Source organism: Macrotis lagotis, chromosome 1 (genome assembly GCF_037893015.1).
Source record: "Macrotis lagotis isolate mMagLag1 chromosome 1, bilby.v1.9.chrom.fasta, whole genome shotgun sequence".
Taxonomy (NCBI): domain Eukaryota; kingdom Metazoa; phylum Chordata; class Mammalia; order Peramelemorphia; family Peramelidae; genus Macrotis; species Macrotis lagotis.
In genome coordinates this window covers 34,160,917-34,174,930 of record NC_133658.1, presented here as the reverse complement: position 1 = coordinate 34,174,930, position 14,014 = coordinate 34,160,917, and the positions used below count along the sequence as shown (strand labels likewise).

At 43.8% G+C, this 14,014-nt stretch overlaps 1 protein-coding gene across 1 annotated transcript in view; it reads right to left on the bottom strand.

Annotated features, from left to right (window-relative positions):
* Window positions 1–14,014, bottom strand: part of ATOH8 (atonal bHLH transcription factor 8) — a 46,276-nt gene that overhangs the window by 17,464 nt on the left and 14,798 nt on the right. The window contains 1 exon segment of the mRNA XM_074196599.1: window positions 7,516–7,707. Within this exon segment, the coding sequence (XP_074052700.1) occupies window positions 7,516–7,707 (192 nt within the window).

Here is a 14,014-nt window from a genome sequence, read left to right as displayed (position 1 = left end):
AGGATTAGAAGAAAAGGGTTCTGGAGAAAAGAGCACAGCCTTCCCAGGAAGCTCAGGGCCCTGTCTGCTCTGTGTAGGGGGAGGAGGCCCAAGCTCGAATATATGGCACTGTCTTCCAAGCATGATCATGAAATTGGGTCAGTGGATGCTCAAAATCCCCAAACCCTCCTCATTGTACAAAGACAAAGGACTGGGGAGAAGAAGGGGTCACACAATGAATTGTCAGCAAAAACCGGACTAAGCCCCAGTCTTCTGGGTCTTCCCAGGCCCATCCTCTTTCTTTCCCCCTTGAAGCTAATACAATACCTTGATTCCCCATCCTGCCCCTTCAACACACTCCAACCAGACTGGTCTTAGTTCTGCTCCTTAAACCCTGTGCTTGAACTCCCATCTCAGAATCTTTACAGTGATCTTCCCCCAAACCCCCAAAACCCTTCCTCCTCATTGCCTCCTCGTAGAATCTCTTGTTATTTTTAAGACTCTACCGAAGCAGCACCTTCTGCATCCTCTGTGATGTCCTTCCTCCACTGTTCTCCCCCATCCTCATCCTCCCCCCAATTACCTAGCTTTTATTTTGTATCTACTCTTGGAATGAAAGCTTCTTGAAGGTAGGGACTATCTCCCCTTTGTAGTTGAGCTCTCAGAGTCCAGTGAAGTGTGCCTTATAAATATATGTGCCTTGGAGGTAGCTAGGTGGTGCAATGGTTAGAACACTAGTCCTGGAATCAGGAGGACCTGAGTTCAAATCTGACCTCAGACATTTAATATTTACTTAACTGTATGATCTTGGGTGAGCCACTTAACTCCATTGTTTTGCAAAAAAAAAATTAAATATTTGTTTCTTTCTCTACCTACTGATGTGTAAAAAGGCAAGGTTATATAGCATAGATGAGAGCTAGCTTTGCATCTAGAAAGTCCCAGATTCAAATCCAGCCTCTGAAACAAACAGGTTGTGTGATCCTAGACATGTAAGTCACTGAAACTTTCAATATTCTGGACAACTCTCTAAGACTATGACTTCAGGGAAGATATCAGTCTGTATGGGTAGGGAGAGTGTTTTCACTCAAGAATTCTTTGCATCAATGAAATCCCAGGTTTAGTCCCTTCCCTATCCCTATTGTGTAGAGGTCATGGTGTTGGGTGCTGGGAAATGGTCCCTACCCTCATAGAGTTTATAATCTAACAGCAGAAGGCAGGCTGCCTCCATAGATAACTATAATCAGTCGATAGAACCCCAAAACACAAATGGGGAGGCTGAAGAGTACTGTTAAGGGAGGTGGAGGCAGAGATTATTATCCATATTAGGGATCAAGAAAGACTTTGAGTTGAGTTTGAAAGATTGAATAAGTGTTGAAAAGGCAAAGGTGAGGAAGAAGAACATGCTGGCACAGGCTAAGACAGGAAGGTGAGAAAGTCCAGTTTGGCTGGTCCAAAGAGGATGGTGTGGGGAGCAGCCAGCTGCAAAGGGAGAGTGACCCCAGGTTGTGGAGGGTCTTGAAGACCCGCCAAAAGTATGACCCTTTCCCCCTCTGCATATCTGTTTAACTGAACAATGAGGGAGGTTGGACTTCAGGGGAAAGGGTGGTGAAGTTTGAATCTGGAAGACCTGGGTACAAATCCCACCTTGAACATTTGCATTGGGCAAATCACTTAACTGCTCTGGATCTCAATTTCTTTATTTATAAAATATGGGGATTGGACTCAAATGACTCTAAGATGTAGCTATGATCCTATAGCTAACTGATCCCTATTCTGCTTCTAAATCAGAGTCCCATGATTTCAGGCCTCTTTTTACTCCTCAGAGAGCATCATATATCCCAGCTGGAAAGGACCCCCTAGCTCACTGAGACCCTCCTTTCACACTAAGATGAGGAAAACTGAGGTCCAGAGGCAGTGACTTGTCCAAGGTCACACAGATAATAAGTTACAAAGACCAGGTCTGAATTCAAATCTCTGGCCAATGCTCTTTCCACTGCCCCAAAGTACACATCCAGTACCACATCCATTCCAATGGAAAGGCAGTGTGGCCCAAGGGTGAGCCAGCATAGTTACTGAGGAAAAGGAGAAGTTGAAGAACCTGGGGAGCCAAATAATCCCTTGGATCCCTTTCCAGCTTTCAGTCCTATTACCCTCAATGTAAGCTCTGTAAGAGTTCCCAGAATAAGCCTCCCCCATGGGGCAGATGGACATGTGCCCAGAGGCCTGGGAGGGTACTCGCTTATGGGATATGTTTATTTTTCATGTAGGGGTAGGGAAGGATTAGCAGGGACCTGAGCCCTTGGAAACTCTGCCTCAGGGCCTGGCTTCCTAGGGAAATTCCTCCTGGTAGACAAAGAGAATAGGAGCTCTGGGAAGCTCCAACTCTGCCCACTCCCTGCCGGGGGGCTCTTGTTTTCCTTCTCTTTTGTCCAGTTATATGGGGTCACTTCTTCTCTGGCAAGGAAGGGTGGCTAGAGATGGACATGGAAGCAAGAGAAGAGAAAAGCGTCTATTTTAGTCATTGGAATTCATTAACTCTGGTCATTAAACAGGTTGAGGTTGTTATATTGATGCCCAATAGGAAGTTTTCAATATGATTGCCCTCTTCTTTAATAATGTGATGCTCCCACTTAAGGATGCTCTATGAGGTCTCACTGGGGCAATGTGGCCTCTGGGAGGGTAGCCACTTGGCTTCTGGGCACCTGACCTTACAGGAGGTTCTGAAGAAGCTGGAGCTCACTCTTGGCCCCTTGGAGTCTTCTAGTCATCCACAAAGAAAGCCCAGTCCCTTTCAAGAGAACTTCGGGCAGACCAGGTCTTTTCTAAGTCTGTTCTTAGGTAATTGGTTTTCTTTCTGAAGCACAAATACAGGACTTATTGTAATCCTGCTGCCTTCTACCTTCTGGCTTCTGTCTGGCATTCCAGCCTGTCCAGATCATTTGGTTCAGAGGATGAAAAGATCCTATAGACAGCTAGGTGGCACAGTAGAAAGAGCATCAGCCCTGGAGTCAGGAGGACCTGAGTTAGGATTCAGTCTTACTAGCTATGTGACCCTGGGCAAGTCACTTAGATGCAGGGAAATGATGTAGAGAATTATGAATGTAATAGTAATCTGTTATCTGTAATCTTAAATGCTGTTAAATTTTGCCAAGTGGGTAGAGGTTCCCCACTCTTGAGTTGTAATTGACCCCCTGTTGATTGTATTCTGCCTATCTTGTCCCCCTTCCACTAAACTTTGGCCTGGATGCTGGAGCAACAGGAAATGACATGTTGAACTTGGGGGTTGAGCACCTTGGGACAGGAAGGACCATTATGTAGCTTGCCATTGGAAGATACCTGGCCCAAGGTGTAAGACCACTCCCCAAGTGCCACCCTCTGTCCAACCTACCATAAAAGGGTGCTTAACGGGAAGCCCCTTCCAGTTCTCTTGCTTCTTCTGGGCTCCCCTCCAGAAGGTTGGGGCTACCTTCTCTCTCTCTCTCTCTCTCTCTCTCTCTCTCTCTCTCTCTCTCTCTCTCTCTCTCTTCAGACTTCACCTGGCCTATCTGCAGAGTGTTTACTGCTTTTCTGCTTTTCTTACTAATTTTGGTCTGCGTACTTTGTAACAATATTTTGCCATAATAAAATCCTGAGCAGTTTTCACATCCCAGAGAGTTGCACATCCTTTCACCTTTTTTTGCTCTTAAATCTTTGGTCTTCAATCTCTAAATCTTTAATAATTGACAACAGCAAAACACCAATTGCTTCTCCTGCCCCCCCACTGAAAAGAGCCATTTAAAAGCTGGAGGGAACCTCAGAGGCCAACTAGCCCAGCTAACCTCATTTTTCAGATGAGGAAACTGAGGCTCAAGCATGTGAGGTAATTTGGCTAAGATCACACTAGGAATAAGCATCAAAGGTGACATTTGAATCCAGGCCTTCTGACTCCAGAGTCATGAAATGCTGTCAGTCCTGTCTATTAGCAAATTGGTTATTTTTGATCTAATCATCTGCAAATTTGTCTAGGTCACTGATCAAATAGGTAAGTAAGACAAAGCAAAGGACGGGGTCCTGTGCCATTCTCTCAGAGACTTTCGGGTTGGCAATACTTCATTTATTATAATTTTCAAATTTTTTTCCTTTATTTTTGAAGCAGACCAGAACATCAGGGAGGGGATGCCATGACAAGCACATGATTTGGATTTGAGTGGCGGGGGGCAGCTGTACTAAGTCACCAGGCTCACTTTCTCTTCCAGAGTCATCTGCATCCAGTGGCCAGAAATGAATCAAGATAACTGGAGATGTCCCTGGATGCCAGGCAATTAGGGTTGAGTGACTTGCCCAAGGTCACACAGCTAGTAAGAGTCAAGTGTCTGAGGCTGGATTTGAACTCCTGTCCTGACTCCAAGGCCAGCATGATTATCATAAGACTATACCAAGTGTCTTTATTGTTGAATGCAGTATTGTGCTTCAATCTATATTAGCTGTTTGTTTTAAGGAAATGTGTTCATTGGACTTATATGGCAGCTAGGTGACAAAGACAGAGTGCGGGACCTGGAGTCAGGAAGCCCTGAGTTCAAATTTAACCTCAAACACTTACTAGCTATGCAACCCTGGGCAAATTACTTAAACTCCAAGGGGACATGAAGAGTTATACACAATTGAAAAACTGATCATTTATTTATCCATTCACCCATTCATGTCTGTCAGTTATTATTAATCTCTCTAGCTAAGAAATCTTTCTATCATCTATCTGTCTGCTCATCTGTGCATCTACCCACCTAGCTATCCAACTGTCTATTCATCTATCCAATACATAGTTTTGTTTTGCTTTTAAAAGTTTAACCTGTGATTTCATTAGTAGGTGCTTGAACATAGTAGGAATTTAATAAATGCTTAAAAAAACTTTTTTTGCCCTAACTTGTAATTTCATCAACACTGAGAGTGTATGGTGTAGGGGGACAAGAGTTTGTAGGCTAGGGCCCAGGACCAATGCAGATCAGAAGCAGAATTTGAATGCAGGGCTTCCTGATTCCTAGAGAGGATGGCTGCCCATGCTCTCCTATGCCATGCTGTCGGGAGCTATTATCGTTGCTATTGAAGAGAAGAGAAGAAAAGAGGGGGAGCCTCTCCGGGTGAGGTACAAGGAAAGCTGAGCAAAGAGAACCTTGAAAAGGGAAGCACCTTTCAAGACCACCTCACCTAACTCCCTCATTTTCAGATGAGGAACTGAGGCCCAGAGGTTAGGTGACTTGGCCAGGGTCACATGGCTAGTGACTGAGGTAGAATCCAGGTCTTCCTCCCTTGAAGTCCAGGCTTCTTACCCTCTGGGGCTAAATCACAGTTCATTTCAGCCTACCTTCTCCACTATTAGGGAGCAGCTTGGGTAGACAGAAAGAATGACAGGGATGGAGGAGTCGGTTTATCTGTGAATAAGCATTTTTTACAGAAGGGCTAGAAAAGAAGGCAAATGCGAAGGAGCTCTCCTTCTGATGGGGAAGTCTGATGTTCTGGGTTCAAATCCTAGCTCTGCTACCTCTGTCACCTTCGGCCAGTCCCCTTTACTCTGTGGGCCTCCATTTCCTTCCTCAATAAAATGAGGGGTGGGGGTAGGGTGGGGTGGATCCTGCCTTCCCAGCTGCCTGACCCTAGGGGTGGTTCACTTGGAGTTTACAACACTCCCTTTGTCACCGAGGGCCGCCAGTGGCGCGGCAGTTCGGAGCCATCAATCAGGGCCCTAATTTGCCCATGTCACCCGCCAGAGGAAAGCCAGCCCCGGCTGGGTTTCCTCTCTCACCCCAGCTTGATGGTGATTTCATCTAATTGGTCCTGCGGTAAATAAGTGGCCGGAATGTGCACGCCAATTAGTGAGTGGCCGGCTGTCCCTCTGAGGGTGTCCACGTGGCTTGGACCGGGCTGCCTCCCCAGAACCCCTTCTTGGGACTTCCCACTCCTGAAGGGTGATGGGTAATGGAACAAAGAGGCAGGGGCAGATGGCAGGGGGTGGGGGGTTGGCACTGTCAGGCCTATGGTCACCCTCCCTGATGCCCACCCCATTATAGGTCTGAGCCAGCCCCATCCTGGTTGGATGGTTGAACCCTGGGTAATTAGGGTGAACCCCCCAAGAATGTGAGAGGGCAGCAGTGGTGGAGGCAAAGAGAGGGAGGGATAGGGTAAAGAAGGGGACAGAGCAGAGGGAAGGCCAGAGCTCAGCCTTGGAGCTGCAAATCACTAAGTCCAATACCCTCTGTTTACAGATGAGGAAACTGAGGCCCAGGGAAGTGAAGACACTTGTCCAAGACCAAATAACTAGTAAGTGGCAGAACTTGGGACTGGAAGCCAGGCCATCTGAGGCCTAATCAAGCATATATCTTAAATGATTCTAATGGCAGTGATATTGAGAGTTTCTGGAGAGCAGGGCCTATCGTGTACCTTTCTTTATTCTCACTGTTAACTAAACACAATCCCCAGCACACAGTAGGCACTTAATAACTGCTTGTTGATTGACTGACTATACTGACTCCCTAGTATCCCCATCTCTCCCTCCCCACTTTCCCCTGTCTCCCCGTCTCCCTCAGCCTTGAGATGAGGAATAGGCTGCTATCATTTCATGGGGCAAGCTTTTTAAGAGCTGTCACTGGGAGAGAGATGAGGCTCTTCTGTTTTGCCTCAATGCTTAATCAGAGCAATGACTGGGGGAAAGGGGTGGGGGAAGAGCTGTAAAGAGATCGATTTAGGCTTGAAGTATCTTCCAAAGATCATTGGTATCCCAAGATGGACCCAAATGCCTGAGGAAAATAGTGATTTTCCCTCTTATTGGAGGACCATTTATATGTTGGAGAGCTCTTACAAGGAATTCTTGGTTGGACTGGAAGCCCTCTGAGGTCCCATCCGATTCTGAGATCCTGTGATTTCAGCCCTAGTTTCTCAAGGGTCCTCAATCTAAGTAGGTGGCATGGGATCCTATATATTTTCATTGGTCCTGCTCAGGAGAAAGGTAGTTGATAGACTACTGCCTGCCAGCTTCATTCAAACCATTGGGGAAGAATCAAGAAAACTCCTCCAGCTGGCAGAGATTTGAAGGATCTGCTAGTCCAACCCTGTTCTGCTGATAAGGAAACTAAGGCTCAAAGAGGCACCTACAGTTTGTTACTGTGCATTCAACTAATAATCCCAACCAGGAAAGTGACCTGACAGAACCCTCATTAAAGAACAGAAGTCTTTGATTACATAGCATGAGATAGGCTAATTATTGGGTATAATCCTTTTACTTTCAGATTGGAAAACTGAGGCCTCAAAAAATTAGATTTGCTTAATGTTCCAGAGAATGGATTGATTTTAAGGATTATGATCCCATCTAGAACATAGGGCAGAATGGCCCTTGTCATGATAGGCATACATTCTAATGGTGGGGTTGGAGAAGACCTCCCCTCAAACACAATAACAGGGTTGGAGAAGACCTCCATAAAACAGACCCATAAAAACCATAATCTGCCCTCCCCTCCTTCTCTCCCACAAGGCCATGGTGAAATCATCCCCATGTCTCCCAGAACCTACCTTTCTCTTCTTGGACCTGCCTTCTGCTTGCAGGGTCCTTGTGCATTGTTCCACACATTCAGAGAAGCTCATGTTACTGTGATCAGCACTGTAGTCCAGGTCAGCCAGCCTGGCCAGGGAAAGGATATAGTTACAGGCTATCCTCAGGATGGCCAGTTTGGACAATTTTTGACCATAAGAATAGCAGGGAACCTAGAAAGGACAACAGAAAACATTTAGGATGAGGGCTGGTAGGGATACATGGCTGAGAGTCACACTTTGGGCAAGTAGTATGGCTTGGGATCACTGAGGGGGCAGTGGAAAGATGGAGATGATACCTTTACATTGGTCACAACTTAGAATTGTCAGTTCAGGATTAGAAGATTCATTAGAGATCATGTGATCCACCCACCCCATTTATAAATGAGGAAACTAGAATCTAGAACTTGCCGAATGGCACATCTGGAGTAGAATCAAGATTTGAACTCAAGACTCCAGTGTCCTTTTCCATGAAGCCAAATAGAACTAGGAGCAGTAGATGAAGCAGTGCAAACCAGAGAAGGAACCTAGAAGCTCTCCAGTGCTGGCAGAATATTTTTTCTTTACAAAACTGTATTAACTCCTGTTTCTTAGAGACCCTGTTGCAAAAGAAGTCTGGCCATTTTTTTAGCCTCAGGGCTAATTCCACTCAATTCAATAAACTCTTGTGAAGTGGCTACTGGACATTTTGTCGATTGCCAGATATACAAATAAAGGCAAAAGGTAGTCCTTGCCATCAAGAAGTTTCTAGTCTAATGGAGTGTGTTACTGAATGAGATGATGAGGATCTGGCAGGAAGTTCTAGGCCATTTTTAGGCAGGAGGGCCATTTTAAACAGAGCATCCTAGGTCTGGTGGGAAGATGGACTTGAAGACTTCAGAAAGGAGTCTTGGACATGCAATCCAAATGGAAAAGGTTTTAGGTCACAAGAAGCCATTGACATCCAATCATAGTCCATGTGTGTTGGGCACTATTTTAGTTATCACATTTAAAGGACATGATGGGGGGGGTGGCAGAGAAATAGCATTGTGGATAGAGCTAGCCATGGGTTGGAATTTTGATACAAACCAGTTGAGTGACTACTCTGAATCCCTCAGTTTCTTTGTTTGCAAAATGGATATAACAATATATGGATATAACAATAAAATGGATATAACAACACCTGCATCTACCCCATAGGGTTTTTATGACATAACAAATAACAGAATATGTGACAGAACAGATAGAAAGCACCTTTCTTACTGTAACTTTTACACTTTGGGTGCTTTACAACATAAAGCACCAAAAAACTGTCAGTTGCTTTTGACAAACTGGAAAATATCTGGATGAGATGGATTAGGATGGTGAACAGTCCACAAACCCTATCAAGGAATAGTCTGGTAAATCAAAAGTTAAAAATATTTATTAAGCACCTACAAAAACAAAAATAATATAGTACCAGCCTCCGAGAAGAATGGGTGAAGACACTTAAGTATGTATAAAGTATCTGGATAAGGACTGGGATTTCAGTCTTATAGGAAAAATACAGAGAAGTACATGGAGTGTTGGATTTGGAATCAGAAAGACCTGGGTTCAAATCTGGAACTTTCTGTATAATTTAGAGAGTTGCCTAGACTACAGTAAATTTCTCAGGGTCACACAGTCAAGTGGCACTTGAACTCAGGTTTTCATAGTTCCAAGATCAAGTCTATCAAACCAGCACAAGGTAATTTACCAGAAACTAACTTGTACCTGGAGGTGGGGTAGGTGGGGGGGTGGGGTGGGGTAGGAAAGATGGTGTTTGAGCAAAGCTTTAAAGGAAACTAGGCTTGGTAGAAGGTACTAGGAATATTCCGGTGAGGCAGATGTAAAGGCTTTTGAAAATCCCCACTTTACAGATGAGGAACTTGAGGTAAATAGAGGTGACTTGTAAATCATCACATAGCTAGGAAGTATCAGAGGTGAGAGTTGAAGCTAGATTTTCTGGATTCCAGGTCAGTACTCTTTTTACCCCATTTCATTTCTTTTCCCCATTCTTCTTAATTCTAATGTTCTTTCTCTGTTGATTATTTCCTATTTATCTTGTATAGATCTTGTTTGAACATCATCATATTCATGTTGCATCTCCCATTGGATTATAGGCTCCATTAGAGCAAGAACAATTTCCTTTCTTTATACCTCCAAAGTATAGCACAGTGTTTGATATATAAAAGGCATTTAATAAATGTTTATTGTGTGATCAACTAATTTCACAAATGAGATAACATGTATAGAGCAATCCTTAAGAGCCCTATATAAATATCAGTTAGCATTATTAGTATTGTCATCATTGAAAGAAAGACCTACTTACTTCTCACTCTAATACAGTAAGGAGTTTTGGGAGGAAAAAAAAGATTGTTCAGAAAAGAACAGTCAGGATTTTGGATTTTCCACACAAACGACTCCTTCCCTGAAGAGGCAATCAGAAGAGCCAAAAGATATTCTAGATCTGAGAAATCCCTGGGGCCCTTTAAGGGCTAACCTGGGACTGAGAGCACAGCAACAGGCCCAAGGGCCTACCCTGGCTCCACAGAGATCCTGGCAAGTTAACAAGGGACATTTGTAATGCAGTTAAGGTCCCAATTAGTTCAAATAAGGAATCCCCTGAAGTGATCCAATGTATTTGACTTCACACCATTCGAAGTTATAATTATGTAAAATGAGGCAACTGGTTCCAGGCCAATGGAAATATGCAGTGTGAATCTGAATAATGCAACCATTTCATGGGATTTCTTATTCCCACTAATCCAGCCCAAGCAATTCTAGAGGATACCATAAAATAGCATTTGAATTCCACCTCTTACTCTACTGGGAGTGAAGGTATGCTAGCTGAACATCAATTAATCAACTTGTTCTCCAATTCAGAGTTTGACAGCATTACTTTAGGCAAAATCAGCCAGCATTTATATCCTGTTTATTATGTGTCAGACACTGTATTAATAACTTTTTATAAACATTATCCTATTTGCTCTCACAGCGACTCTGGAAGATAGGTTTTAGGTGACTTACCCAGGGTCACATAGCCAGTGTCAGGGGTCAAATTTGAACTCAGATCTTCCTGACTCCTCTTCACAAGTTCAAATCTGACCTCAGATACTGACTAGCTTACTAGGCAAGTCTTTTAGCCCCTATTTGCCTCAATTTCATCACTTGTAAAATGAGTTAGAGAAGGAAATTATTAGACAGATTACTAGCTTCCTAGACAAGTCACTTAACCCTGTTTGCCTCAGTTTCATCACCTGTAAAATGAGCTAGAGAAAGAAATTACTAGACAAGTTACTAGAGTAGCTTTGCCAAGAAAGACCCCTGTAGGGTAACAAAGAGTCAACTATGACTGAAACAATTGAACAACAGCAAAAACAAAAAAAAGAGGAAGCATTGAAATATTTGCAGAATGGATGAGTGAATGGATGAAGGGGTTTCACGTAATCAAATGCAATATACACAAAGTCAATCGACACATATAATGATTAGCACACTCGTTACTGTTACATAGTAATTGAGTATTTTAAAAAAGCAGTTGACATAAATGCCCATAATCCTGAGGATGCAGGATTGTAAAATGAGTTGAAAGGAGTTTAGAGATTATGAAGTCCAGCCTATTCCTTTTACAAATGGGGAAACTGAGACTTGAAGAGCGATAAAACCAAGCTGGGTTTTTTCCCTATGTTTTTCACTTTTTCAGTTCTCCCATTGCTACAGACAATATGAACAAGGGCAGTTTCCCCTGTTGACTTAGACTATTGATCCATCCTCACACCCATTGGTTGACATATGAATTAAAAATAAATAACCTAATTCAAGCTTCCCCAAAACCATCTCATCAAATCACAAAATCCCAGAATCGGAAAAAAAATTTTAATACCCTTTTGTTCATCCCAAGCACAAAAAGAATCCTCACTAATGTGCCTGGCTAGGAGTCCTCTGGTTTGCTGAGAGACTTCTAAGGAGAGGAGAATTGTCACCTCTCATGTCAGTTGGTTCCACTTTTGGAAGGCTCTAATTAGTAGAAAATTTTCCCTGATCTTAAGCTCAATTGGACCATTTTTGTGATTTTACCCTATTGCTGGGCCTACCCTTTGGGATCAAATTTAATAAGACTAATCCTGCCTCCACGTTGGTTCTTCAAATACTTGTCTTCTCCAGAACAAACGGGTCTGGTTCTGTCAGTTGATCCTCTGGAGTTGCTCCAGCTAATCAATGTCTTTCTTAAATACTTTGGTACAGAACTGAACATAATACTCTCAGTGAGGGCAGAGTACAATGCCAGTCGATCACCGCTCTATTCCTGGAATCTAGGTCTCTCTTAAAGCATCACTAAATCATACTGGCTTTTTTTGGTAGCCACATAGTCCTGCAGACATTTTAAACTTTCAGTTCCCTTAAGGTCCAATGCTTTTTCAGAACAATTGCAGTCTCAACATGTTTCTTACATGCTACACTTCGGAAGTTGTCTTTTTGAGCCCAAGTATAGGACTTGACATTGATTGGTCCTGAATTTCTTCTTAGGAGAAGGCATTCCATAAACCAGTCCAAAACTCTGTTATTTCCCTCCCTTTCCCCATTCCTTAATCCCTGTCCTTTCCTCCCTCCCTCCCTTCCCTACCTGAGACTGCTTTGAATGGAGGCAGTGATAAGGCTGGGGAGAGAAGGTAAATTTTACATGCTTTTGCTATTAAGTTTCAATCTAGACAGATTACTAACTTACTAGATAAGTCACTTAACTCCCAACTGTCCTCGTACAAATATTTGAGAAACAAAATCCAGGGAATATTAATTTGTATTTTATAATCTAGTGGAGGGTGGGGGGAGTGAAAGATGATAAGAGAGAACAAATATCTAAGAAAAGAACATAAGGTTACCTATTAAGGTCACAGATGTATGGACAATTTTGGATTCCTGTAGTATAATCTAGGAAGGGGAGTGCTAAGAGTACTAGAATGAAGGGTTGAGACTTGTAGATCATGTCAGGTGAATGAGAGAAGGGTCTTTCAGAACATCCAAATAATCTCTGAGTCAACTCCAGTGTCCCAATCACATTCCTGGTTGAGTAATTCTTCTCTGGCTAAGTCAGCAGGGCCTGTCCCCTTTCACCCATGCCCCAAGCTCAGAGTACTCTTTGATATCAAGAGTTTGGTACAGGAGGTTCCTAAAGGGAATCCAAACATTACTGAAATGAATTCTCTTTTGGGATGGGCCTTTAAAACTAACTCACCAAGCACACACACACACACACCACATTACTTCATTATGCCCCAATACTTCAAAGATGCCCTAGATTTGTTTTTTACCCCAAATCAGGATCAAAGAATCATCAATTTACTGGAAGGAACTTTAGAGACCATCAAGTATAACCTTTCATTTTACAGATAAAGAAACTAAGGCCCAGAGATGTTACATAAATTGTCCAAGATCATACACAATCAGTGGGATTTGAACTCGGGTCTTCTGATTGCTCCCCTAGCATGTTTTCCCACTGTACCACACTGCCTCTGAGAATCAGAGATTCTCAAAATTCAAAGGATCATAAATTTGGAATTGAATTTGGAAGGAGCTTCTTGGGGTGGCTGGTCCAAATGCCTCCTTGTGCAGGAGAGGTGAAACTCCGTTTGCCCATGGTCCCACCAGCAGGAAGCAATAGAGTGAGGACAGAGACAATTTTCACTTTTGACTTCCCAGAACCTATCAGAGTGCTTGCTGCCACATGGTAGGTGATTAATAATGCTTCCTAACTTGAATTACAATCTAAAACAGGAAGGTCCTTGAAGGCTCTAAGGAGTTGATTTCATTTGAGCCTCACAATACTGCTCTGAGAAGGTGGTACTATGGTCATTCTCGTCTCCATTGTATAGATGAAAAAGCCTCAGAGAGGTGAGCTTTGTCCCCCCCATGCCAGGTCTCCCAGTCAGGAAATGTCATCACTGGGGAGGGAGGGCTGGTTTTCCTGACTCTAGGGCCAGCACCTTATCTCCTTACACCATACCTCTAAGAAGGAGACCCCACCAGAAGCAAAAGGCAACTCCAGGACGTTTCAAGGTCCCTGCTACCCCCCTCCCACCCAGACGCATCCAAGAAAAGTTGGCAGAACAATGAGTTGAGGTTGTTCCCAGCAAGAATCCAGGGGAACACGGTGCTCCCCCCCAGCTCACTCCAAACTCCTTTATCAGTTCAGACAAATAAACAAGGCATGCTCCACAGGGAAGGTACCAACCCCTGGGGCTGGGGGTGAGGAATCACAGTACTTCAGCCCTCTGCAGCATCCCCAAATGGCCTGGACCAGGCCAAGTCTCCGGGAGGGGAAGGCCTCAAGGAGTCACTGAGAACCCTCTGGTTTCTCAGAGCCCAATCCAGTGTCCAGATGGACATAAAGGAGAGTTGAGAGCAGAAAAAAAACAACAGAGGAATGGGCACAGGGAGAGGTGAACAGGTCAGCAGCACCCTGAGGCTGCCTGGAAGGTGGTGA